We start from the raw sequence: 24907 nt of genomic DNA, 5'->3' as shown, positions 1-24907 counted from the left end.
ACGGGTCATTATACATGCATATATATACTTTTGAAAGGCATGTTTTATATAATTAGTTTTATGAATCTCGGATTTTTGATAGACCATAACTATGTAACATATTAGCCCAATGGGCTTCACAACAAAAATGGCCAGATACATAAACAAATTTAAGGTTGTCTGCAGTTTTATTTTAGGGTTTCATCTTCACATTTTTATATGCCATCCATGTCTACCCTTCACCACAACACAACCACCATTCCAAATCTCAGCCACAACCACCATAACCAAACACCACTTTTTTCCCATCCACACTTTCCGCACCACCACTTCCCTCACACTTTCTTTCACCGCCGGAAACAGTTCTGCAACCGAACACTGTCGTACAACCACCATACTAACAAATCCCATAGATTTTAAACTCACCTTTCAAACCCACTTATTCTTTTTGTTCAAGACTCTTTTTCGAACCCCTTGTCAGTGTAACACCAACCATTTCTACCCAGTTGTTCACATTGTCCCTTTGAATGTAAATTTACTATTTATATTTATTTTTTGTTTACATATGGTTTTTTTTTTTTTTTTTTTTATGGATATATAGCATATACGTATACTAGAGTACAGTCTGATTGTTCTTACACTAGCTCAATTTGGACATTTTTGTCGTTTACGAAGCTCATAGGTTTACTTAGGTTAATCTGAACGGAAGTAATGAATTTTCTAGCTATTTGACTCTGGTACTGTTTAGATTCAAGAGATAATGGAACTTGTGTTTGGTATTTTTCCAGATCTGTGAAATGGAATGATTTTATATGATTTGGAAAGTATGACTGATGCTCTGATAGACTTTCAATGTAGAATATGAGAACTATTATCTGACAATTATATGTAAACTTTGAAATACATCAGAACGTTATGTAACAATGTATAGCTAATTGAATGGCTCTATTAAATATTAATTGAGTCAACATCAAGCGTCGATTTATTAGCGACTTGACAGGAGCCTAAGTTGAACTTTAGGCAGGTTTAAAACCCATGGAAGATTGATTTTACCATTATGCATGGCGTCTCACACTTTTTTTTAACCTACTTATTGGCGGGATGTTTATTCGGAAGCAATCTCCTTATTCATAAAACATTGAGAGATATGACTTTCTTTACTTTTAGTGTGTTTCACTCTAGGTGAAAAAACGACTTTTTTTTTTAGGATAAAGGAAAATTCTCCCTCATACCTCACATGTGATTGCTTTTGTTGTTGTTATTGTTGTAGTGTATAATTAATCAACTTTGTTATTTTCTTGAAACTCAACTTCCAAGGACTACTCAAGATCACCTACAATTATTTAATAATGATATGAAAGTAAAAAAATAATGTCTCATCAGATGCCTAAGCAGGTGACAAGTTTATTTATTATATCTTTCAGTGAGTTGTAAATTGTCTTCTACTCTTTGCTAACACCGACATTTATGCAAATTTTCTATAATACTTTCTCCAGGTTGTCTATTGGAGGTGGATCAAGCCTAAGATGTTGGGAATGGTAACCCAGACCTCAGTATATCATTGGTCAATTATAGGCATGGTTGTAAAACTCGGCCAACTCGGCCGAGTAATCGGCGATTACTCAGTTGGAAGAACAAAACGAGTAATCGGTGTCTAACTCGTCCAATTACTCGGTCAACGCCGGTCAAACGGTGGTCAACGGCGTCGGAAAACTAAGATCTTGCCTGAAACGTGAAAAGATGAGGAAGGAAAACTGGAGGCGACTTCGGATTTGTATGGTTTCAAAACCGGCGAATCGTTGTTTCCCATCGGAATCTTCGAACTCCGGATTTGTGTTGTTAACGTCGACCTGAACGATTCCAGTAGCTCGTGTCGATCTGAATGATTTGAAACCAGACCCTTGTAGATCTGAACTATTTAAAAACCAAATGAAACTTGTTTATCTTCTTTCTTTTTAAGGGAGGAGAGAGAGATAGACTTGCTTTTAAATCCAGAAACTTTCAGAAAAGAGAAATGGAGCGTGTATCTATTTCTCTTCACATCCAGAAGGAGTATATTATTATTTTTAATTTACATTTAAACCCCCTAAACTTTAGTTGTTATAAATTTCAACACTTCAAGAGTTGAAGTTCAGTTTTTCTTTCAATTTCATTATCAAATAAATACAACTCTAACCCTTTCAATTAAAACAAATATTTAGATGTAACTAAACTTTATATATTTAACATATATATTTATAAAATACTTGGTTATAGCTAATATATATTATATATATCTATTATATATCTATAATATATTAAAATATTTATTTATATTAGAAAAGTCAACAAAAGTCAACATCCGAGTACTCCTCCGAGTTCTCCCCGAGTCGCCGATTACTCCTCAAAAACCTCCGGCCGAGTACTCCCCGAGTCGCGAGTTTTACAACCTTGATTATAGGTACCATGCTTTTGTTTCTGTTGAGTGACATACCATATTCTTCTGTTTTGTCATATGCAAGTTAATGGTTGTAGCGTTTGATATCTCTTTATTGTTTTGATATATCTGATCATATACATAACCATCTTTATCGGTTAAATGTTATGTCCTACGTTTTCTTAGTAGCTATTTGGGGATCACTTACCTTTAAGGGTTGTAGTTAGATCTGATGTAATCTTCTTAATACAAACGCATTGTGACATGCGTAAACCACCTGACGTTTGGTCACGTGTTTTTCATCCCAGCAAGTCATCACGTCATTTTTTGCTTTTTCCATATCTTTCTCAAGTATACTTAGACTTATCCGTTTTAAGCCAAATCAATGAAAATTTACACCATGTTTCTCATTCGCCAAAATTTCCAGATCTTTAGTTGTGACAACCTCAATCTTATGATCTTTGAGTAGCTTCTCGTCGTCATCTTTAATGCCAATATCGACAAACGTATAATTTTTATTATTAAAAAATTTGTGTAAAGATGTTGGAATCCTACGTGCGTTTAATATCTGAAATATTAGACATTGGCAAGCCACACACAATTGGATTGTGGCAATTGGGTTTTCGCCATTGTCATCTGAATATGGACGGCATTCGGCGTCTAGGCCTGTGATTAGTTTCCTTTCTCTTCGTATATGAAAGAATTTGACCTCTGAATCCAATCCTTGACTCCCTAGGGTGTTGATGTGGCAACAGTTACAATCGAATCTCGGTAGAAGGTAACGAAATATTTAATCGACGTTGGCCACGAATTTCGCAACTGCATCCGGTGTAAAGAGTATGCCTTTTGAAAACTCTGCACTTAGCTTAGCAAACTCTACAACTTTTTTAGCTTCTTTGCAAAATTTAGTATGCTTTCTTGACTGAGCTAAATGTTGAGCTTTAGAAGCTAAAAAAGCTGTTGACCTTACTGTGTTGACCTTGCTGAGCTGACTCTAGAGTCTCCTCAAGGCATATTCCGTACACCAGATACAGTTGCTAAATTTCCGTCAATTCAACATTCGTGGCCGATGATGATTAAACGTGCCGTTCTCTTCTATCGAGATTCGATTATAACCGTTGTCACATCTACACCCTTGGTAGTCGAGGGCTGACATTCAGAACTCGAATTCTTACAGAGCCGAAAAGAAAGCAGACTGATCGTCGGTCTTGAATCCGAATGTCGTTCATCTTCAGAGGACAACGACATAAACCCAATTGCCACACTCCAATTATGTGTGAATTGTCGTTGTCTAAAATTTCATATATTAAACGCACATAGGATTCCAACATCCTTACTAAAAATTTTAAATAATAAAAAGTGTATGTTTGTTGGTGTTGGCATTAAAGATTACGTCGAGAAACTATTCAAAGATCATAAGGTTGGCATAACCAAAGATCTACAGATTTTGGCGACCGAGAAGCATGATGGAAAGTTCCGTAGTTATGGCTTAAGATAGTTAAGTCTAAATGTCCTTGAGGAGGATATGGAAAAGCCAAAAAGGACGTTGGGATGAAAAACACTTGAGTAAACGTCATGTGATTTACGTGTGCTACGATGGGTTCGTATCTTATGATTTGGAAAAAGTGTTGTTTTCCGGTAATTAAAACTTTTGTCGTTTATCTATTGTCATCTTCCTTTTGTTTCTAGGACAAAATGTCATGTTTGGCTAATTTCTTACTTTTTGGTTAAAGGTTAATTTAGGGCTGAGATAATTAAGTTTTGTTTTGAATGTTTTTGAATAATTACATTTTCTCTAATTTTGTTGTTTGGTTGTTTTGAATATTTAGTTGTTGATGTTCATTGGTTGTCGAAATCAGTTTAATGCTATATAGAAAATTGGGACCCGTAGTTTTATTGCTCTAATATTAGTAGCAATTAACAATGAACTTTAAACCAAATTCAACTCTTGTTTGGCCAATTAATAGTTACATGTTAAAGATAAAAGTTACCCAAAATCTGTGTGGGGGATTGTTGGAAAAAAATGTGTGTTTTCACCAAACTTTGGACACTAACAATTATATCGAATTTCAAAGTTGCTAGTTTGGTGCAAAGTCTAGAATGTTTTGTCACTTGTCTCACATCAGGTTCCAAATTATGTTACTAAGTTTTTAGGCTTTGTAGAAAGATGCACCAAAAACGTACGGCAACACACACCACAAGCTGTGTAGGTACACACCGCATAAAGTTTTCGTTTTCCCCTAAGCCGCCACATGGTCTCCTCGTTTTGGTTATTTTTCGGGCAAGTGCTTAAGTCTGGCAGTATGAAGAATTTGATTAATGGAATTGTGCCTAACACAAGCCCGATTCTACTAAGGTATTATGGTTCTCCTTTGTTTAGGTTTTCTGCTTGCAGGTTCCAGAATCAATAATCCAACCTAAAATCGGTTAAACCGTTATACTTTAAGTTCTTAATCTGATCATTTATTTTTTGTGAATATTATATAATCTAATTATTATGTATGTGTTGTGATATGTATATATATAATATATTATTTTTAGTTTGTATACTATATTCTTATGGTTTTTTTGCGTATAAAGTTTCAAGCTTGATTTGTTAACTGTATACGTTTCAAGCATTCTTTGCTGAGCATCCTGAACTTGTAGACAAGGACTTGTATGTTACTGGAGAATCACATGCTGGCCACTGTATTCCTGTTGTTGCTGCCTGCTCGTATCCACCAAGGAAACAAACCTAGGAAAGAACAAACATAGCTATGTATTATGCCTGGCAACTATTGGAGTATGTGTCTTGATTACCAGACATACTTTGTAATATGCTTTCGTGATCATTGTATGGTATGAAACTCTAATGCAACTTTTAAAAGTCAAGTTCTAACGCAGCTTGCAATGGAACCTTTTTGAAAGAACATCTTATTCTTATCAATGGTTAAGTTTTATGGAACTTCCTGAGTATGTTGAGCAGATTTTGTACCATTTCCATTATATTGAGATTTTGTACTATTTTCATTATGTTGAAGAACCAATGTGTGAGTGTAAAAATAGAACATACTCTATATCAACTAAAGGTAGCAACTGTGACCCGTTTAATGATGAGCAGGCTGATTTGGGTTGTGTTTTGAACAATGGTGAAACTTAGAACATTATTATTGACAAGACCAATGTGGCTTCAACTTTTTTACAAGACCAAACTATCATTTTACTACTAGTTTAGTTAACTATGTATTTTATTATATAGAGGTTAAAATATTGGGAGGCCACGACCCTCTTATTTTGTATTAAGATCCGCCTCTTATGAAAATGCAAGATTTGACAGTCGAAGTCTATTTGCAGATAACCACCTAAGTAGTTTTTATTCAAGCATTTTGATTGTTATTGAATTTGTAATGATATAGTTTTTTTCCAGGTACATCCGTTACGACCCACATTGAGAATTGATTTTTTTTTTTTCTTTTTGAACGGCAATATTATTAATAAACCCGAAAAGGAACAGAGTCCACACAATATGATACACATAACGATACTGAGCTAGAATAATATGTGAACATCTAAACAAACTAACGCACCAAACACAAAATACAAATACTCAAGATAGCAATACAATTACAAAACTAGAACATAGGAATTGATTAGATGAATTGTTTCAGCCCGAACCAGTTTTGACCCGCAACACACAACTTGCCCATCTTACAACAATCACAACAACTTTTCAATCTGTTTCAGGCATATGATATTAGGAGCAGAGTGTACTTGCAGCCGCCTCTGTTATGGCTTTTCAGACATGAAGAATTAGTAAATTCATTATTAAACATAATTTAGCCTGTAAAATTTTATTTTTATGGACATCCTCATTTAGCACCCCCCCATGTCTGGATATTTGCACTGATATGCCCATGAACTTGTACAATCATCCAGCCATAGGGTACAACCTAATTTTCTAAAGTATAAGAAATCAACTATTCACCGTTAAGTAATCAAAAATAATGTTGAAAGAGTTCAGTATGTATGCTTTCCATCAATGACCTAAAGTTTCAAGAAACTTCATTGCCATTTGGAACTCTTCCTTCTCCCTTGACTTGTCCCAGTCATGTTCTGCTGCCTTATATAATGCAAATAAGTAAAGTAATTGGTCATGAATTAGTAACAGCAAACAACATGACCTTATGTCAATCATGCAATGCACGAGAAATGTTGCAGCACACATTTGCTGATGTGCATCAGCAGCTATGTGATGCCATAAGGTATGCATGCATTATCATGACGACATATAGCCATCCCGTACCACATACGTTATGGAACAATAAGATAGACCAACCCTATAGATAGATATATAAGTAAGTTATTTAAAGTTAACATAACGTACTGCTTTAAATATCAGTTACAAAACAAAACACGGAATATTCAACATCTGCAAAATTATCTCAAAAAAAAAAAAAAAAAAAAAAAAAATGTTCACATAAAAATATAGCCACGAAACATTCAAAATATGTACGTATCAAAATTAAATAAAGACAAGAACAACTGGAACAAAATCGAGATATAGGTCACTAACTAACTAAAGCCAGTTATGTCTTGTGGCAGCAGCTTTCTCTTCTTCTTTCTCAAGTGCAACTACCAACTTGTTCAAAATGACTTCAACGGGCTGGTGCGAATTCTCGACGGCCTTGGATATAGGCTGCCACCTGTCACCATGTTTGGGTTGTGCAGCAATACATTTCCTCAAAACCTCCTTCTGATTATTCTCGCTTCCATGTTTCAATTCAAATTTATAAAGAAAAGCCCAAAAGTCACCAATATCAGGTGCAACACTAACTGCCCTGTTAAGCCAAATTCGCGCTTCATCCACTTGTGTATTCCCATCATCAGAAAACAACTTGTTACCAATAGCAGCAATTACATGTGGGTCCTCATCTTCTTCTTCACACTTCATTTTACTCACCAGAGTTTTCCACTCTTCTGATGTTGAAGACATCTCAATCGAATAAGCCAATAATATACCACTATTCTTACTGCCCCTGCACTCTTTTAACGCCTTCTCCATTAAACGCACAGCTACCAGTTCTGATTTTTCCGCACGAATACCAGCCAGCCATAGTTGAGGATCCTTTGGGTTCCTCTTTCGGCCCATTTTCAGCACATCTGTTACTACAAGTATACTACTACTAATTCTCTCTTCAACTTTCGCAAGCGAAAGCCAAATAGGTATTGAATTTGGACAATGCTTTACACCCGATTTGTATGCATCTCTTGCTTCATGTAAACGATCTAATCTTTCCTCAAGCTGACCTAGCATCAACCACAACTTAAAAAACCAAGGAAATAATCCCAGCCCTTCATCAAGCAGCCTTCTTTCTCCTGCAACATTCTTAAGTTCTCGTTCAACGACAGCAGACTTCATCCACATTCTCTCGGGTCTTCCTCCTCCTTCATTTTCATTACGGGCTTTAGCAAGACATGCCCGGGCCCGCTCAAGCTCTTTGTTCTCATATTCAAGTTTGAATGCAGCATTCCAAATTTCTTCAAAATCTGGACATTTAGAATACGCTACCTTTAAAATTTCCCTGGCTTCAGAGACGTCACCAGCAATCATCTTTTCATTAGCTAACATCAACCAAAAAACCTCACCTTTTGGTATACGTACAGCCACACAAAGCAATTCATCAACCGTCTCTCTAGTTCCATGAGCTTTCTCAAATTGGATTGCCTTTAGCCATATGCTCTTTTTGCTACTACCGAATGAACCAAGCGCATACATATAAATTGCTCTAGCAGTTTCAATTGAACCCCTATTCTTGCATTCTTCTGCATCGCCAAACCAGGTCACTTTACGGTCTTCCTTTTTAACTCCAATCCCCACGGTGTTCTCAATTATCGCTTTACATGTTTCCACACACCCCGACTGTTCAGCACCCTCAGCGTCCTTTATCCAACCTAAACGATCAAATTCCACATGTTGTTCGAATAAAGCCATAATACCCATTTTTATTACCTTCCCAACCATATGTTTGGTGTTGTTGTTCCCACCCTTGTTAGCAGCAGCTTCTTCCAGTTTGGCTTCTTCGATCCAAAGTGCCCGTTCTCTAGGAAGCTTTTCGCGTGCCTTTTTCAGCACCTCTTTTGCAGTATCGTATAACTTCTCTAACCGAGCCAACCCGAGCCACAACTCAACATGCAGTGGGCAATGATCCACCGCTTCCTGAAGCAACCTCTTGGGATCTTTTTCAAGAACATGGTTAATCAATGCGGACCGTAGCTTCAAACAAGCCGGAGAAACTTCCGTGTCCGTTTCAATCACTGATAGCAACAACAATCTAGCTTTCTCAGCCTCCTCTGATTTCTCACCACCATCACTAGTAGTCAAATCAGGTGTCTCACTTCCACCAACACTTTCGAATCTCTTCTTTTTATTTCTCGAATAATAATCCCCGATTTCAGTAATACTATCCAATCGATGGTGTTTCGATGCAACAGGAGCTTGCATGATTCGTAATAATAACTAGAAATAACAAAACTATATTCAAAACTTCAAAATTAAAAGTTTGTGTGTGACAACCAGATTCCAAACATGAAAGGGGACGTAATTTGTGAGTGTAACAGTTAGTTTCGATCAGAAATATGAACACACGTTGATTCATAAACCATAATAATTAATGGATTAATATGCAACTAAGTTAGGATAATATTTACCTCCAAAACGAAACAGAAGTTAACGCTGTTTCCCTCCTATTTTTTTTCTCGGAATACTTTATTTGTTTTGGTGATCATGATTAAGGTTTATAATTTGAGTTTTATGTGAATGAATATATATATATATATATATATATATATATATATATATATATATATATATATATATATATATATATATATATATATATATATGTATATGTAGATGAATTTGGCCGTAAAACTCGGGATCTGATACTCACGTTTCAAAAATGTGTGACCCTCCCTTTTTTGCTCAACGATAATTCAACTTGCTAATATTAAAATTGGAGGATAAATTCATTTAGGTTAATTTTTCTACTCGAATTACATTATAGACTTATAGTTATTATTAATAAGAGGTAACGTAATGTGGTTTTGTCATTTATAACCAAGAAGAAGCCTTTCTTTCAATTATTTTGTTTCACCTCACGTCAAAATCGAAGGAAGAAAAGAGAATCGAGGAAAATTCAAAGGTTAGTGAACAAGAAAAATCCTTATTGTACTTCAACTTTCAAGAATACGAACGTGCTAGGAATGGAGGAAGTAAAATAAATATAGGATTCTGTTAAACATATTTAATACACTGTTAACTTATGAAACCGTTTGTCATAAACTCAGTAGGAAATTCAACAAGGTCAAACCTAATTCAATAAATGCTAGGCAAAATAGGCAAAAAGAATTAAAAAAGAATAATTTTATAATCTTTATGAAGATGGAGGAAGTTAATCTGCATAAAAATTTCATCAAAACTTAAAAAAAAAAAAATTAAAATAAGTAACGCCATCCGTGGGACTCGAACCCACGACCACGTGGTTAAAAGCCACGCGCTCTACCAACTGAGCTAGAACGGCTATCCTATTCGTTGCTACCTTTCGAAAACTTAACGGTTAAGCCATAATTCTACCATATCACAGCAATAGTTTGTAAACAATTAACCCGGTAAATAAAGAATTAGTTTTGTGAGTTGCTGCTGATCGTAGGAAAATTGAGGTGGTTTCTGTTTATGCAATTGTTTTTGTTGTTAATGTATATAGGTATATAGCATTAAATAGTGCCATTTTCATATATCACACATTGTAGTAGGCAAGAGTTTGTCATGTAAACAATACTCGTTCTTTGTTTTGGCAAGATGTAGTAGTCTAGTAGATAGCTAAAGTAGCATGGATACTGTTTTTAGTTTTTGATTTTTGTTCTGCTGGTTAGCTAGAGAATGTTGTAGATATTTTTAGATAGATATATACATGGCTGACTGGTTTTTTGTTGCTTGACTAGATCTGCTAAAGGTGTATCTACTACTATTTCTTCTTCTCTGTGTATTTTGATTATTCATCTATAATGTAGGTATTAGTGTGATATAGCTTATGATTGAGTCGTGAGTTTATTTTTTTAAAACTTTTTTTTGTGTAATGTTGCTTACCAGATTTTTGGAACACTGTTCTTTTGTTGTTTTTTGGCGAGTGGGTTGGCTTGTTGATGATGAGGTGAATGTTTGTTCTGGTTAAGAAGGTGTTTTGGTGGGATTCGTTTATGTAGTTTCCGTTGCATAAGGGAGTTTCTTATTTAGATTTTGTTTTCATAATGTGCAAGAGGTAATCTAAGTTGGTTGATACATACCTGGGTTTGATGTCCTGTTTGGATCATTGATAGGAAAATTGCGGCCTACTATATACTCATTTGTAGCTGATTTGTTGAAATGGGATTAGAAGATGTGTGTTGTACCTTCTAAGGTTTTGATTTATAAGATTGTTTAAATTTTATTCAAACCTTGTATAGGCATTGGCATACTATGCAAGTGAATAATTCTAACATTTATTGATAGATTCTAACAGTTTTCCTGAACTTTTACAACGGTGATGAGCACACCAATGTTATAGAACTTTTGGTCATGTTACACATCTAATTCATTTCTCGAATATCTGAGTGCAATATACTTCAACATAACATGAAACTTTTCTCTCAACCTCGTAGGTTGTGCCTCACCCTTGTTTTTCGAATCTGCCTTTCCGATCCAACGTAACCACCATAAACCACCACCTTCCACCATTATGCATCCACATTCATTTCCCTTTCAACCACTAATTAATACTTCCAATCACACAATTTACTTTCAACTACCACATTCAATTCCCTTTATTTCTCAAAAACCCCTTTTGTTGGTTCTTCTGGATCTGCACCCGATATGAATGGGGTTATAGCCAAAATGTCCATTCTCAGCAAGTTTCTTGCGCTGGAGCCCAAAAAAAAAAAAAATTTGCCAGGTTGCCCTCGCAAGACGCAAGGTGCCTTGCGAGTTGCCCTCGCAAGGCGCAAGCCTGCGTCCTTGCGTCTTGCGAACTTGCGACCTTATCTGATCAGAAATACGATTTTGTGGATAAGATTTCGTCAGATATCCTAGATTTTTACGGATAATATTTTGTCCCTATGTATAGATTGACCCTGAGACTTTGAAATCACAGTCTCATAAAAATTTCAAAAGTTTTCAATGCAGAGCTTATACCCACGTTAAGGTACTATTTTAACCATTTTTTCACTAATTTTTGTCATTATGAATTGTGTTAATGATGATAAATTTGTTGTTAATATATGTTGTGGGGGTTCTTTTGAGTACAATAACAACATACCCATATATATGCCACGAGATTGTTTTAGAATTCGGTTAAAACTCCCAATTGCGCCCGTAAACCCAATGAATCGGAGAATATTGTTAAAAAATGTTCTTAAAAAGATTGACTTCCCACCCAATGCAGCTGTTTCAATGAGATACATTTTTAATAATCAAGTTTTTGATATTACTGATGATGATGAAGACTTTCAAGAGTTTTTACAATATGCAATTGTAAATGGTCCTATTGATATTTATATTGTCGATAGAGTAATAATGCATCAGTCACAACGAAATCTAGAAACAAAATACTCGACAAACCAGCCACTACTACAACAAAACCAAGAAAAAGAGGTACCAAAAAAACCAAAATCACCAAAACCACCAAAACTACCAAAACACCAACCACAACAATTCTTACTACAACATGATACCGAAGAAAACCTCGCAAGTAACAATTTGGAAGTGGAAGAACCTGAATTACCACTTCCAAACACAGAAGAGTTTGATTCGCATAACTATGGTCTTGAAAACGTATGTAAAATTAAATAATTAGACCACCCGTTTGAGGTACCTCTTGTCGAAGATAGTGATTCAGATGGAGGAAAAGACCGAGACGCAGAATTCCAATATGAAGAAGAAAAGCAAGATCCGTTCTGGAATATGCCAACTCTTTTGAGTCAGCATGAGGAAGAGCGCGAACAGACGACTGAAATACCAACCACGTATAGGGTGTCAGATTTAATTAAAGTCCGTCAAACTTTCTTGAACAAAGAAGAGTTTATAAACACCCTGTTTACAAAATGTCTTGAAGAAAACTTCCAAATAAAGCCTGTAAAGTCAGACAAATCTCGATACACCGCTAAATGTGTGTTGCCAAACTGTGAGTGGAAATGTAGTGCTTACAGAATACGATTCACTGAAAACTTTATGGTAAAGAAACTGCATGACGAACACACATGCTCACGCACACTAATTATGGGAAACAATAAACATGCAACCAAAAAGGTGTTGGGTAGTATGCTTGTGGATTCATTCAAATCTGTAAACCGGAAATATAAAGCAAACGATATACATGCAGATATAGGCAGCCGATTCGGTGTCAGCATATCTTACAATCAAGCATAGAGGGCCAAATGTCATACATTACAGATGCTTCGTGGGAGTAGTGAAGAGTCGTACCAAATGCTTCCAATTTACCTACATAACATTAAGATTCACAACCCCGGAAGCGTAACGAATTTGATCACAGACAAAGAAAATAGATTTCTGATGTGTTATTATTCCCTTGGCGTACTTGTAAGTATCACTATTACCATTTAATAAAAATTTTAATGTTTGCGTTCCTTGCGTATCGATTAAAAAATTAAAAACATATTTGTTTTAACATTGTTCATTCCTGCAGATTCAATCATTTGTTCAACATTGTCGCCCGATAATCATCGTCGATGGAGCGCATTTGAAGGCAGGATATTTGGGTACGAATTTAGTTGCTGTTGCGATGGATGGCAATAATGGAATTTTGCCATTGGCTTATGGAATTGCTGGCGGCGAGATAAACGAGTCTTTGGATTGATTTTTGGGAAACCTACGAGACCATTTGATGACTTGGGGAATGGTTGATCGTATGTCAGAGCTTACTTTTATTTCGGATCGAGGTTTGCCAATAGCACATGGTGTTTCAACCGTGTTCCCCGAAGCGTTTCACTGTTTCTGCGCTCGTCATTTGTTTGCAAGCATTAAAAGTAAATCCAACAAATTCAAATATTTTGAATGGCATTATTGAAAAATGGTCAAAGCTTATCGTGCGTCAGATTTTGAGGATCATCTTAATGTATTTAGAAGAAGATTGAAAGCGTCTTACAAAATTTTAAGTGATGTCGGGTTCCACAAATGGTCTAGAAGTAGAGCGGAACATGTTAGGTATTCATACCTTACTAGCAACAGTGTAGAGTCTGTTAATGCACTATCCGTACATGCTCAAAAACTACCTGTTTGCATGTTATTGGAATTTTTTCGCGATTCGGTACAAGATTGGTATTTCAAACATCGCAACCAATCGGTTAGTCTTACTTCAGCTGTTACTCCATATGCTGAACATAAACTAGCTAAGAGGACGAAAAAGTCAAGAAGATGGAAAGCAATTCCATCGACAAACAATCTAGTAGAAGTGCGCGATGGACGAAAAAATGGCCTTGTTAATCTAGCAGATAAAGTTTGTTCATGTGGGCAATGGCCGGGATCAGGCATACCTTGCGGACATGTTATTGCAGCAGCACGACTGTTTGGAGTAGCTGATGTTACTCAATTTGTATCTCATTGGTTCACGACAGAAACTTATATAAGTACGTATATGGAACACATCCTTCCTTTGCCCCATCGGTCTGAATGGTCGGATCCGGGGTCCAACGTCCTACCAATTGTAAACCCTCCCATTAAGCCGAAAAGAGCTCCCGAACGCCCAAAATCAACAAAACGTCATCCGTCAACGGGTGAAGACACTGACAAAACAGTAAGAACATGTACTCGTTGCAAAGAACCAGGTCATGGTAGGGATACATGCAAATCTTCAGTTGATCGAACTGGTGAACCAACCATGAAAAGGGTAGTAAAAACATCGGCCTCAACTTCAAAGTCGATAAAGGGTAAGGAGAAACTCACTAACAAAGAAGCGTTTCATGCTTATCAGTCTCAGTTTTATACAACGTGCAATCTAGCGAGCGATAATTAGTAAACCAATCTCCAAGTTTCTGTTTATTTTCTTTTCCTATTGTATTTTTTATGTCATATCGACGGTTGTAATAAATTCTCGAAGTTTATCTATGTTATGTGTGATAATCTATATTTTGGTTTATCTATGCTATCATTAAACCTTGAGTCCAACCATGTACAGATACGCAAGGTCGCAAGATAGACCTTGCGACTTCATTAACACGTACGCAAGGTCGCAAGATAGACCTTGCGACTTCATTAACACGTACGCAAGGTCGCAAGATAGACCTTGCGACTTCATTAACCCATACGCAAGGTCGCAAGATTGACCTTGCGACCTAATCAACACATACGCAAGGTCGCAAGATAGTCCATCTTTCTTCCATAACCCTGCTACTCTGCTACTCTTATAGTCTATTCTTTCCAACCTACTAGTAAGTACTTGTATCATATAATTACAACCTGTGCAGAATTTCATAAAACAACAAGTTTAACAACACATAGACATATCAACAAGGGTACAATCATACAACCTGTGCAACCTTTTTAGCATCCTTTGTCGCATCTTTTTCCTCTGGTGGTGGCGGTAGTGTATCAAAACGTGCACGAAAGAAAGTCCTTGCCATTCTGTTCCTATATTCCTGTGCAGCCTTTTTTGGATCTCCAATGTCATCAAGCCCCTCCTGTGCAAACACCAGTCTCTCCATATGGATGCACACCCAAACACCACAGTCACCGGTTTCACCTGCCTGCACTGGCACATTATGCCCAGTTTCAATCATCAACTCCATACTATCATTGTTTTGGTAGTAATCTTCAAGCTGTGATTCTGGCGTCTTGTTATAGTAGTCAATCACGTGCAAGTAGACGGGCAAGTTTTCACACAACATTGTGACAACATGTTGTAGCTGTTCACTTGCAAGACCGGGTAAACTGTCGTACACATAAACTTTCATTTCTTCTAACTTTAATGATAGCAGCAAGAAATGTTCACGTGAACACATTTCAGTTTACGTGGATCAAACACATAGTTAGCATAGAATTCCCTAACAAGTCTGGGATAATACTCATTAACATGACGATATAGAAAAGCTCCAGCATCTATTCCCCGCCAGTATGCGAAAAAACCACCTTGAGCAACAACGTTAATACCAGGAAGAATGGGACGGTCGGCTAATAGTCGTCGTCTTTCAGCAACTTGTTGTGATGACTCTCCTTGTGATGGTTGGTGTGAAGCTCTAGCTTTTCTGTATATGGATATTAACTGAGATTAACTGTAAAGAACAAACTAATTAAAAATAATTATCATACAAACAAATAATAAATACTATAATTAGTGAAGAAAAATGCCTAAATTAGTACCTTAAATTGCTTTTAATCAATGATTTGCACAAGGATAGAATTTTTATGAGACTGTGCAATAACATGTTCCAGGGTCATACTATAAATAGGGTAAAATCTTATCCGACAAAATCTAAGAAATCTCACTAAATCTTATCTGAAAATCCAACATCTGATCAGATAAGGTCGCAAGTTCGCAAGACGCAAGGACGCAAGCTTGCACCTTGCGAGGGCAACTCGCAAGGCACCTTGCGTCTTGCGAGGGCAACCTGGCAAATTTTTTTTTTTTGGGCTCCAGCGCAAGAAACTTGCTGGGAATGGGCATTTTGGCTATAATCCCTCATTTGTTGGAGTTGTAAACAACACAGATGATGTGTGCGAGGTGTAGTACGAAATAAATTATATTTTACTACGAAATACTATTAAATACGATACAATTTACACAAGTTATTTATTTATTTATAGAATGAATATACCTAAACCTTGCTATAACACTTATAGGCAGTGTACCTAATCATAGAGTAGTGTAGTTTTTAGTAAGTCCGGTTCGTTCCACAGGGAGCTGGCTAAGTTTAACGCTATATATATTTTAAACTATATTTGTATATATATATATATATATATATATATATATATATATATATATATATATATATATATATGTATGTATATATATATGTATATATATATATATGTATATATATGTATATATGTATATATATATATATGTATATATATATATATATGTATATATATAAGTAGTATTATTATTATTATAAAAAGGGGTTTTACCGTTTAATGACCGGCTTGTCGATTTTAAGTCCTAATGCAAAATATTAACTTAATTTAAAGCGTAAAGTAAATGACGATGAATAAAAATGCGATAAAATAAAAGTGCGATAATTAAAAGTGCAATAATTTAAAGTATGATAAATAAAATGACGATAAATAAAATGACGGTAAATAAAAGTACGATGAGATATAAATTAAAGGAATTATGCTTATTTAAACTTCCGTAATCATGATGTTTGACGTGTTGATTTTAATTCATTAATAGTCCATCGGTCATAATTATAAAGTGCGAGAGTCTTCACCAAATTAACCTTATACCCGAAGTTAAATATTCCAACTAATTGGGGACTTAAACTGTAACAAGGTCTTAATACTTTGTTTAATGAATACATCAGGTTATCGACTGCGTGTAATCCAAGGTTTTAATACTTTGTTAACAATTACACCAATTACCCTTAAATGTAATCCACCCCCGTTTTAATGAGTCCAGTGACTATTAATCCATTCCCGTGTCCGGTCAAATGAATAATTATTAGTATTAATAAATATCCCGCTCACCGTACCCAGTCAAGCGTATGTGGTTATATATAAACACGTTAAATTATAAATCTCTATATTAAATCAACGAGATATCATTTAATTAATAAAAAGCCCATTAATAGCCCATAGTCCAATTTCCACAAGTGTCGGTCTTTTGTCCAAACCCCAATTATGGTCCAAAGCCCAATAACCCCGTCTTAATATTTAGTCCAACATCACGATTACTTTGGCTTAAATAAGCATAATAATTATTTAGCTACGAGACATTAATTTAAAAGAGTTAAACATAACTTACAATGAGTATTAATCGTGTAGTGTTACACGGACAGAGTTTCGACTTTAAAACCCGTAAAACATTTCTTACAATAACCCAAATTATTATTAATATTAAATTAAACTTTAATATTATAAATATAAATATTTATCGTATATAGATAGAGAGATTGAGTGAAAAAGGGATGCAGAATTCGAGCAGAATGCGTGAGCTTTTATAGGCCCACTTTGAACTGTACAGCTCTGCGAGTGTGGTACTTTTGTGCCTTACAACTCCTTGAGTGCGGAGCTTCAGATTCCAGCTCACCAAATTGAGTTAAACGTGGGCTGCTGAATATTATAATATATAATATAATAATATATAATTTTATATAATTATATATATTATATTATATTCTTGTGCATAGTTGACTTGTAATTTTAGCTCCGTTGAGTTGTACGTTGATGCTCGATTTATGTCTCGGTTCTGGATTTTTGAACGCCTTTTCGTATGCTTAGATATCTTGTACTTTACGTTTCGCTGCTTGTACTCTTGTCATTTTCAGGCGTTTCTCATCAATAAATTGAACCACTTGGATTGTACTTTGTACTTTTTAGCTTTTTGATCATTTGCGTCTTCAAATCGTCATTTTCTTCTTTTGTCTTCGCGCTTATTTATTTAAACGAATATTACATAAAAATAGAACAATTGCAACTAAAAACTTTACATATTGGAAGGATATTGCTATGAAATATATGTTCCTTTTTAGCATTATCAACAGATAACCAAATTACCCCTCCCTCTTCATCAATTCCACCTCCCTTTACTTTCGAAAATTTTAATCCTTCATCGGAACCACGAGCAATTGATGTTTATCCTAACGGAAATCAACAACAGGGTGGCAATAGTAGGTCTCATTTTACTGCAGATTCCTCTAGTTTTACTAAAAATACGGTGTTAATTGGAAGATTGGAAAAGACGGTTACCCGCCATATGCTCGAAGCTACTTTCGGTAGATTTGGAACTCTCGACGAGATCAAGTTTTGGCCATCAAGGAGGTATTCATTCGTATCGTTTACTGAAGATTCTGCTGCTTGTATTGTTGTTCATGAATTCAGTGGGTCTAAGATATTTGGAAGACCCGTTTTTCTGGGTTGGCCGAGGAAAAGTAATATCGGATCTGTAGGTCGTTCGAAGCATGTATTGTCCCCCAAACTGAGACGTAAGCTTCGTCAGAATGCAACGATCGTTCAACAGGTTAATTTGTCCATTCTTCTGCTTGATTTGGTATCGATTGACGAAACGAAGATTTCAAGCTTTTTAGTTTCGTGCAAAGCACATGTTGAGAGTTACAAAAACATTATTAGTTCCATGTCAAACGAATTTTTGTTGATCGCTCAATTTTTGGGTGCAGCTAATTCTTTTCATCGATATGCTTGGATTGAGATTTTGTGCGTTCCGGTTACTTGTGCATCTGAAGAAAGCGCATCGGTGGTTGCTAATTGTTGGGAGAAACCATCTATATCGCAAATGCCTCATCCACTTTGGGTAATGTGGGATCACTTTTAGCTTTCATTAGGTCGACTAACGCGAAACACATGCACTATTCGGTTGAAGTTGACTTGGAAAATAAATATTTGGAATGCTCAAGATGTATTGTTTGGGTGTCTGAGGTGTCGGAAGCTAACGTGTTAATTCGTGTATTCAATGACGTGTTTGACAAAAATCTGTTGGAGTCTACAAATCGCTTTGTTGTGTCTACTGAATCGATTATTCTAGATAGATTTGATCTACACGTTGTTGCGGATTTGGAAAGGGTTAATAGATCTGTTTATGATACTTACGCTAATGTGTACAATTTTTCTGATCAGTACGTAGATAATGTCTCGGATGACGTTGAACCAGCCGTTGCTTTGGTCGACTGTAACATGATTGATGCTGAATCGATTGATCTTGATCAGGTTATAGAAGTTCATATTCAACCTTTGTCTCCTGCTCAAGCTCGCCTTACAAAGTCTTTGAATTTAGGGAAGACATCTACTGCACTTTATAATACCATGTTCTTTCTTCCCATGTTTCTAATTTTGGCCCAATATTAGATGACGTTAATGGGCATGGGTCAAAGTTTAGTGGGTCTGATATTAAATTTGGGACTGTGGATGATTATATTGGCCTAAGTAATGGGCCGAGTAAATAGCCTGACCCAACTTGTGTTGATTTCCTAGCTTCCCTTGTTCATTCAGAATTAAATGAAGACAACATCACATTTGCAGAAAGGTTGGCGTGTCTAAAGAAGGAGAAGAAGAAGAAGGAGAAAAAGGAAGATATGAAGGCAAGGAGAGTGTTTGAGACGAGAGATGATAAGCAGATACCGATTTTTATTGGTCGTAGTGGAAGAATGTGTTGCGATTGTGGGGTTACCTCATGTGAAGGTTTTTGCAAATCGTGGTACGTTTTGTGTGACGACCCGGGAATTTAAACTTAATCTTTATATGATTTTGATACGATAAGCAAAGTCTGTAACATTGAATCTTAAAACTTTTGAACTGTTTCATGAAATCATTTGACCTTGACTATTCCCGACGATTCACGAACAATAGTCGTAAATATATATATATATATATATATATATATATATATATATATATATATAAGTTTAAATAGTAAATCGAAATGATAAAATACAGATTAATCAATTGAGTTAATTATGTAATGTATTACACAAGATAAAATTTTGTTAATAATAAAACTACATATATTTTGTATAATTATTATTAATTGTATTATATACATAATAAATATTCAATGAAAGTTAATATATAAGATATATTACATAAGTAATGATACATATATATAATACAAATATAAATATAGGATATATAATAATATTGTTACTACTTCCAATATTAATATCAATATTAATGGTATTAATAAATTATAGATGAGAACTTAATATATATAGATTGATAAAGAGTTATTATTATTGTTATTATTGATATTAGTAATATTAGTATTATTAGTACTATTGTTATTAACAATATTATAGTTATGCATTTTATGGTAATTATTATCATTATCATTAGTAATATTATTATTATAAATTTGTCTTATTTTAAATATCAAGAGTATTATTATTATAGTTAAAATATTAAAGTTATATTACTAACCTTACTTTCGTTATAAATGTTAATATTAATAATTGTATAATTAATAATATTATATAAAATATATGAAACCTTATTACAAGTTAAAAATTTAGTTATTATAGTAATATTATTATTACTTTCATTATTCTAATTGATATTAACATTAATATTAACATCAGTATTAGTTATATTATTATTTTAGTGAATAATATATAGATAAGAAATTTTAGTACATTAAATTTGTTATTCTTACTAATATTATTATTATTACTTTCATGATTATTATTATTATGAATAACTAAAATATAGTTGTCTTACTAACATTACTATTACTACTTTCATAATTATTATTACAACTAATTTTAATGATAGTATTGTTATACTAATAATATAATTATTAATTAATATTTAATATTAATTGTTATATTGATAATATAATTATTAATTATTATTAAATATTAAATGTAATATAAAAATCAGAATATCACGCGTGATATATCAGTATCTGTTCTAATTTCCTTATTATTATTTTTTTTATTTTGTTGTGCTGTCGTGAGTTTTTTTTTTCTTTTTCTATTTAGTCTGTGACTACTTTTGCAACCCTACCAATCCATTCGATATCACCAGGATTTCCGCTAAAATCATTCAAACGTCCTCCATCATTATCACATATTAGTATAACAGATGCTAATTAATCAAATATATTTTTTTTTAAAATTCTGCTCGTTTATACTCTGTACGTATTCTTTTTACTCAAATTTTGATTTCGAATGATTTTGCAAAATCTAAAAATGCAGTTACGTTAGGAATCATCAACTAAAACTATCTGTGAAGTTTCAAATTCCAGTTCTTGATATCGAGCAAGAATTTCGAGGTCAAAGTTTTTGAGATAAAAAGTCAAAATTTGTTCATCAATCGAATTCGTGTTATTCGTCTCAATTCAAGTTAAATTGATGATTGAGATAGATTCTAGGAGCAATTTGAAAAGTATTTGATGTTATAACCTTTGAGTAAAACGTATCCCAAATCAAAATCAAATTTTTTTTCTTCTCTTTTGGCAGCGACAACAGCAGCAGCTAGATGCTGTTTATATTTTTTTTATTTATCTTTCTTTGTTATTTTTTTAGTGTTTGATTAATTGGGATAACTGCTATACGCGTTTATACCTAGTTATGAAATTCAAAAATCAATTGGTTATGTTGAGTGATTTAATGGTCGACTAGTGATCCAGTAAAGATGAAGGAGAAAAGGAAATAGAATAAGAATCGGGTTATATATATATTTAGATTAAGCTTAGAACAGAAAAGCAGATGGCAGTGCAATGGTTTGAGTAAGAGTCAGGTGAGCGAGAGGTCTTGGGTTCGAATCCCGGCAGTGGCACTTCTTTTTGATCATTTCTTCAAAGGTTGTAACCATTTACTAATTTTATTATTATTATTATTATTATTATTATTATTATTATTATTATTATTGCTATTATTATTGTGATTATTATTATTATTATTATTATTATTATTATTATTATTATTATTATTATTATTATTATTATTATTATTATTATTATTATTATTATTATTATTATTAGTAATATCATTTTTATTATGATTAGGGTTATTAAAATTGTTATCGTAAAACTTATTATCATTATTAAGAATTATTTTAGTTATGATGTAAATTATTATTATTATTACAAATATTAATTATACAACTATTATTATCACTAATATAACTAATATTACTAATATTATTGTTATTACTAAGTATCATTTTATAGATATCAGTATTAATACTATCATTATTACTAAAGGTACTATTATTTTAAACCTATCACTTTTATTAAAATTAGTATTATCGTTATTATTATAAATATTACAAAGTATCATTATTATCAATACTGGTAATAGAATTATCATCTAAATACCATTATTAGTATTATTACTAACACGATCACTAAAAATTACTATTAAAATTATAATTAATATTAACATTACTAATATTCTTATTATTAGTATAAGAATCGTTATTATGATTATTAACAAAAGTATTTTTAAGATTACCATTAATAATAAGATTGTTATAATTATTATTATTATCAAGTAATAAGTATTAATATCAAAAATATATTTAATACATATAACATAACGAAAATTAATATTTTTATATAACAAATTGAATATAAGAAACATATATACACAATATTAATATAAAAGGGATATAACTAATAAATTTATATATATATATATATATATATATATATATATATATATATATATATATATATATATATATATATATATATATATATATATATATATATATATATATATATATATATATATTTGTTCGATTACAACTATGTATATCAATAAATATACAAATGATATAGGTTCGTGAATCCGAGGACAACCCTATACTTGTTCAATTTCGTTCTATGTATTTTTACTACAAAATACAGTATGGTAAGTTTCATTTGCCTTTTTACCCTTTATATTTTTGGGATGAGAATACATGCGCAATTTTTATAAATGTTTTACGAAATAGACACAAGTAATCGAAACTACATTATATGGTTGAATGATCGAAGCCGAATATGCCCCTTTTGCTTGGTAACCTAAGAATTAGTAAACCGATCTACTAATTAACGCGAATCCTAAAGATAGATCTATTGGGCCTAACGAACCCCATCCAAAGTACCGGATGCTTTAGTACTTCGATGTTTTTTTTATCATGACCGAAGGATTTTTCGAAATGATAGGGGATATTCTTATATGCATCTAATTAATGTCGGTTACCAGGTGTTCAATCCATATGAATGATTTTTGTCTCTATGCATGGGACGTATATTTATGAGAACTGGAAATGAAATTTTTGTGGTCTTTTTAAATGATGGAAATGATTATTTTGTTAAACTAGTGAACTCACCAACCTTTTGGTTGACACTTTAAAGCATGTTTATTCTCACGTATGAAAGAAGTCTTCCGTTGTGCAATTGCTCATTTTAAAGATATTACTTGGAGTCATTCATGACATATTTCAAAAGACGTTGCATTCAAGTCGTTGAGTTCATCAAGATTATTATTAAGTTAATTATAGTTAGATATATTATAAAATGGTATGCATGCCGTCAACTTTTGATGTAATGAAAGATTGTCTTTTCAAAAACGAATGCAATGTTTGTAAAATGTATCATATAGAGGTCAAGTACCTCGCGATGTAATCAACTATTGTAGATCGTTTATAATCGATATGGACTTCGTTCGGATGGATTAGGATGGGTATCTACATTTTGAATAGATTTGTTCCTAGAGATCAACTCAGTGGCGTGAATTTGAAGTCGATAAGGAATGCCACTTCCGCTTCGGGTTCTTATAAGCTTATTGATCACGATGACGAGTTGGATCATGGGGAGGCCATTCAAAATTTATTTATGGCCCGCAAAATTCACAAGAAGGGCGGCTTTGCAGACTCGGGTAAAGATGGCACTTCAGGTTTGGCGAAAGGAAAAATGACCAAGGAGGCTTTCGCGACCTTTGATATTATGATGACGCGTATGATCGAGAGCGAACCGGTCACGGCTAACCCAATTAATTCTAGTGAGATTCTGTAACATCCCGCCTTTTTCCATTTACTTTCCGTTTATTCATTTTAAAGTCCGTTATATGTTTATAACATCTCCCATTGATACGCGTTTTAAATTATCTCGTTTAGGTAATTCACGCACCCGAATGAAACTTGAAGGACTAAACTTGCCAAAATGCCAAAATGGTGACTAGGTCAAAGGAGTCAAACTCCTCTCATCCATTCATTCATCTCCTTCTTCTTTGTTACTTCCTCCATTTTCTCTCAACACCCAATTACAAAGAATCATCATCTATTTCAAATCGAGCAAGCTTCAATCCAAATAAATTACATATTTGGAATCCTTGCATCTTCCTCTTCGATTCCATACCGATTTCATTACATTTGGGTAACTTTCTAAAATCAATAGATTTTGTGTTCTTGATGTTTTTAACTTATAGAAGTGTTAATTAGTGTCTATGGCTCAAGTCTAACATGAATATATGATTTGTATGCTCGATCTCACTATTTTAAGCAACTAGCATGAACTTGAATTTTAGTGTATTTGATTTGGTGATTTGGTTGCATTAAAGTTGTTAGATGTTAAAAGTTCATGTTTTAATTGTGTTACTAGTATCACTAGCTTCAATTTGATGTGTAGGTTGTGTTAGAAAACTTCATAAACTTGATTATTGATTTTGGTGATACAGGTTAGGGTTTGATAGAACTAAATGTGAACATTTGATGTATTGAATGCCATGAATTGTTGTTGGTAAGTGTTAGTTGGATTGTATGCTTGATTACCTACGAAACGTCGTATCACATGTGTGCATTTAATTTCCTGAATCATCAATATGCAT

The 24907-nt window shown here is 33.7% G+C and overlaps 2 protein-coding genes and 1 non-coding gene across 3 annotated transcripts; 1 reads left to right on the top strand and 2 right to left on the bottom strand.

Moving 5' to 3' along the window:
* Nucleotides 1-6839: 6839 nt before the first annotated feature.
* Nucleotides 6840-9173, bottom strand: LOC139866739 (protein STABILIZED1-like). The gene is made up of 2 exons (XM_071855028.1): nucleotides 9083-9173; nucleotides 6840-8891 (listed from the first exon to the last, which is right to left on the bottom strand). The coding sequence occupies exon 2, from the start codon at nucleotides 8874-8876 to the stop codon at nucleotides 6951-6953; it is 1926 nt and encodes a 641-aa protein (XP_071711129.1). The 5' UTR covers nucleotides 8877-8891; nucleotides 9083-9173; the 3' UTR covers nucleotides 6840-6950.
* Nucleotides 9174-9881: 708 nt separating this feature from the next.
* On the bottom strand, nucleotides 9882-9954 carry TRNAK-UUU (transfer RNA lysine (anticodon UUU)). The gene has a single exon. It is a non-coding gene; the product is annotated as a tRNA-Lys (tRNA).
* Nucleotides 9955-13494: 3540 nt separating this feature from the next.
* On the top strand, nucleotides 13495-14436 carry LOC139869239 (uncharacterized). Its single transcript, XM_071857556.1, has 2 exons — nucleotides 13495-13609; nucleotides 13784-14436. The coding sequence occupies exons 1-2, from the start codon at nucleotides 13495-13497 to the stop codon at nucleotides 14434-14436; spliced, it is 768 nt and encodes a 255-aa protein (XP_071713657.1).
* The last annotated feature ends 10471 nt before the right edge of the window (nucleotides 14437-24907 follow it).

The sequence above is a fragment of the Rutidosis leptorrhynchoides genome, chromosome 9, assembly GCF_046630445.1.
Source record: "Rutidosis leptorrhynchoides isolate AG116_Rl617_1_P2 chromosome 9, CSIRO_AGI_Rlap_v1, whole genome shotgun sequence".
NCBI lineage: Eukaryota > Viridiplantae > Streptophyta > Magnoliopsida > Asterales > Asteraceae > Rutidosis > Rutidosis leptorrhynchoides.
Note: the sequence above shows the minus strand (reverse complement) of the source record. Positions and strands in the feature narration are given on the sequence as shown.

What these genes read in the sequence shown, in the direction of transcription:
- LOC139869239 (XM_071857556.1), top strand. Translation starts at nt 13,495, where the DNA reads ATGGTCAAAGCTTATCGTGCGTCAGATTTTGAGGATCATCTTAATGTA. An exon ending in GTTCCACAAATGGTCTAGAA is followed by an intron (nt 13,610 to 13,783) that starts GTAGAGCGGAAC and finishes GTCTTACTTCAG; the next exon opens with CTGTTACTCCATATGCTGAA.
- LOC139866739 (XM_071855028.1), bottom strand. Translation starts at nt 8,876, where the DNA reads ATGCAAGCTCCTGTTGCATCGAAACACCATCGATTGGATAGTATTACT.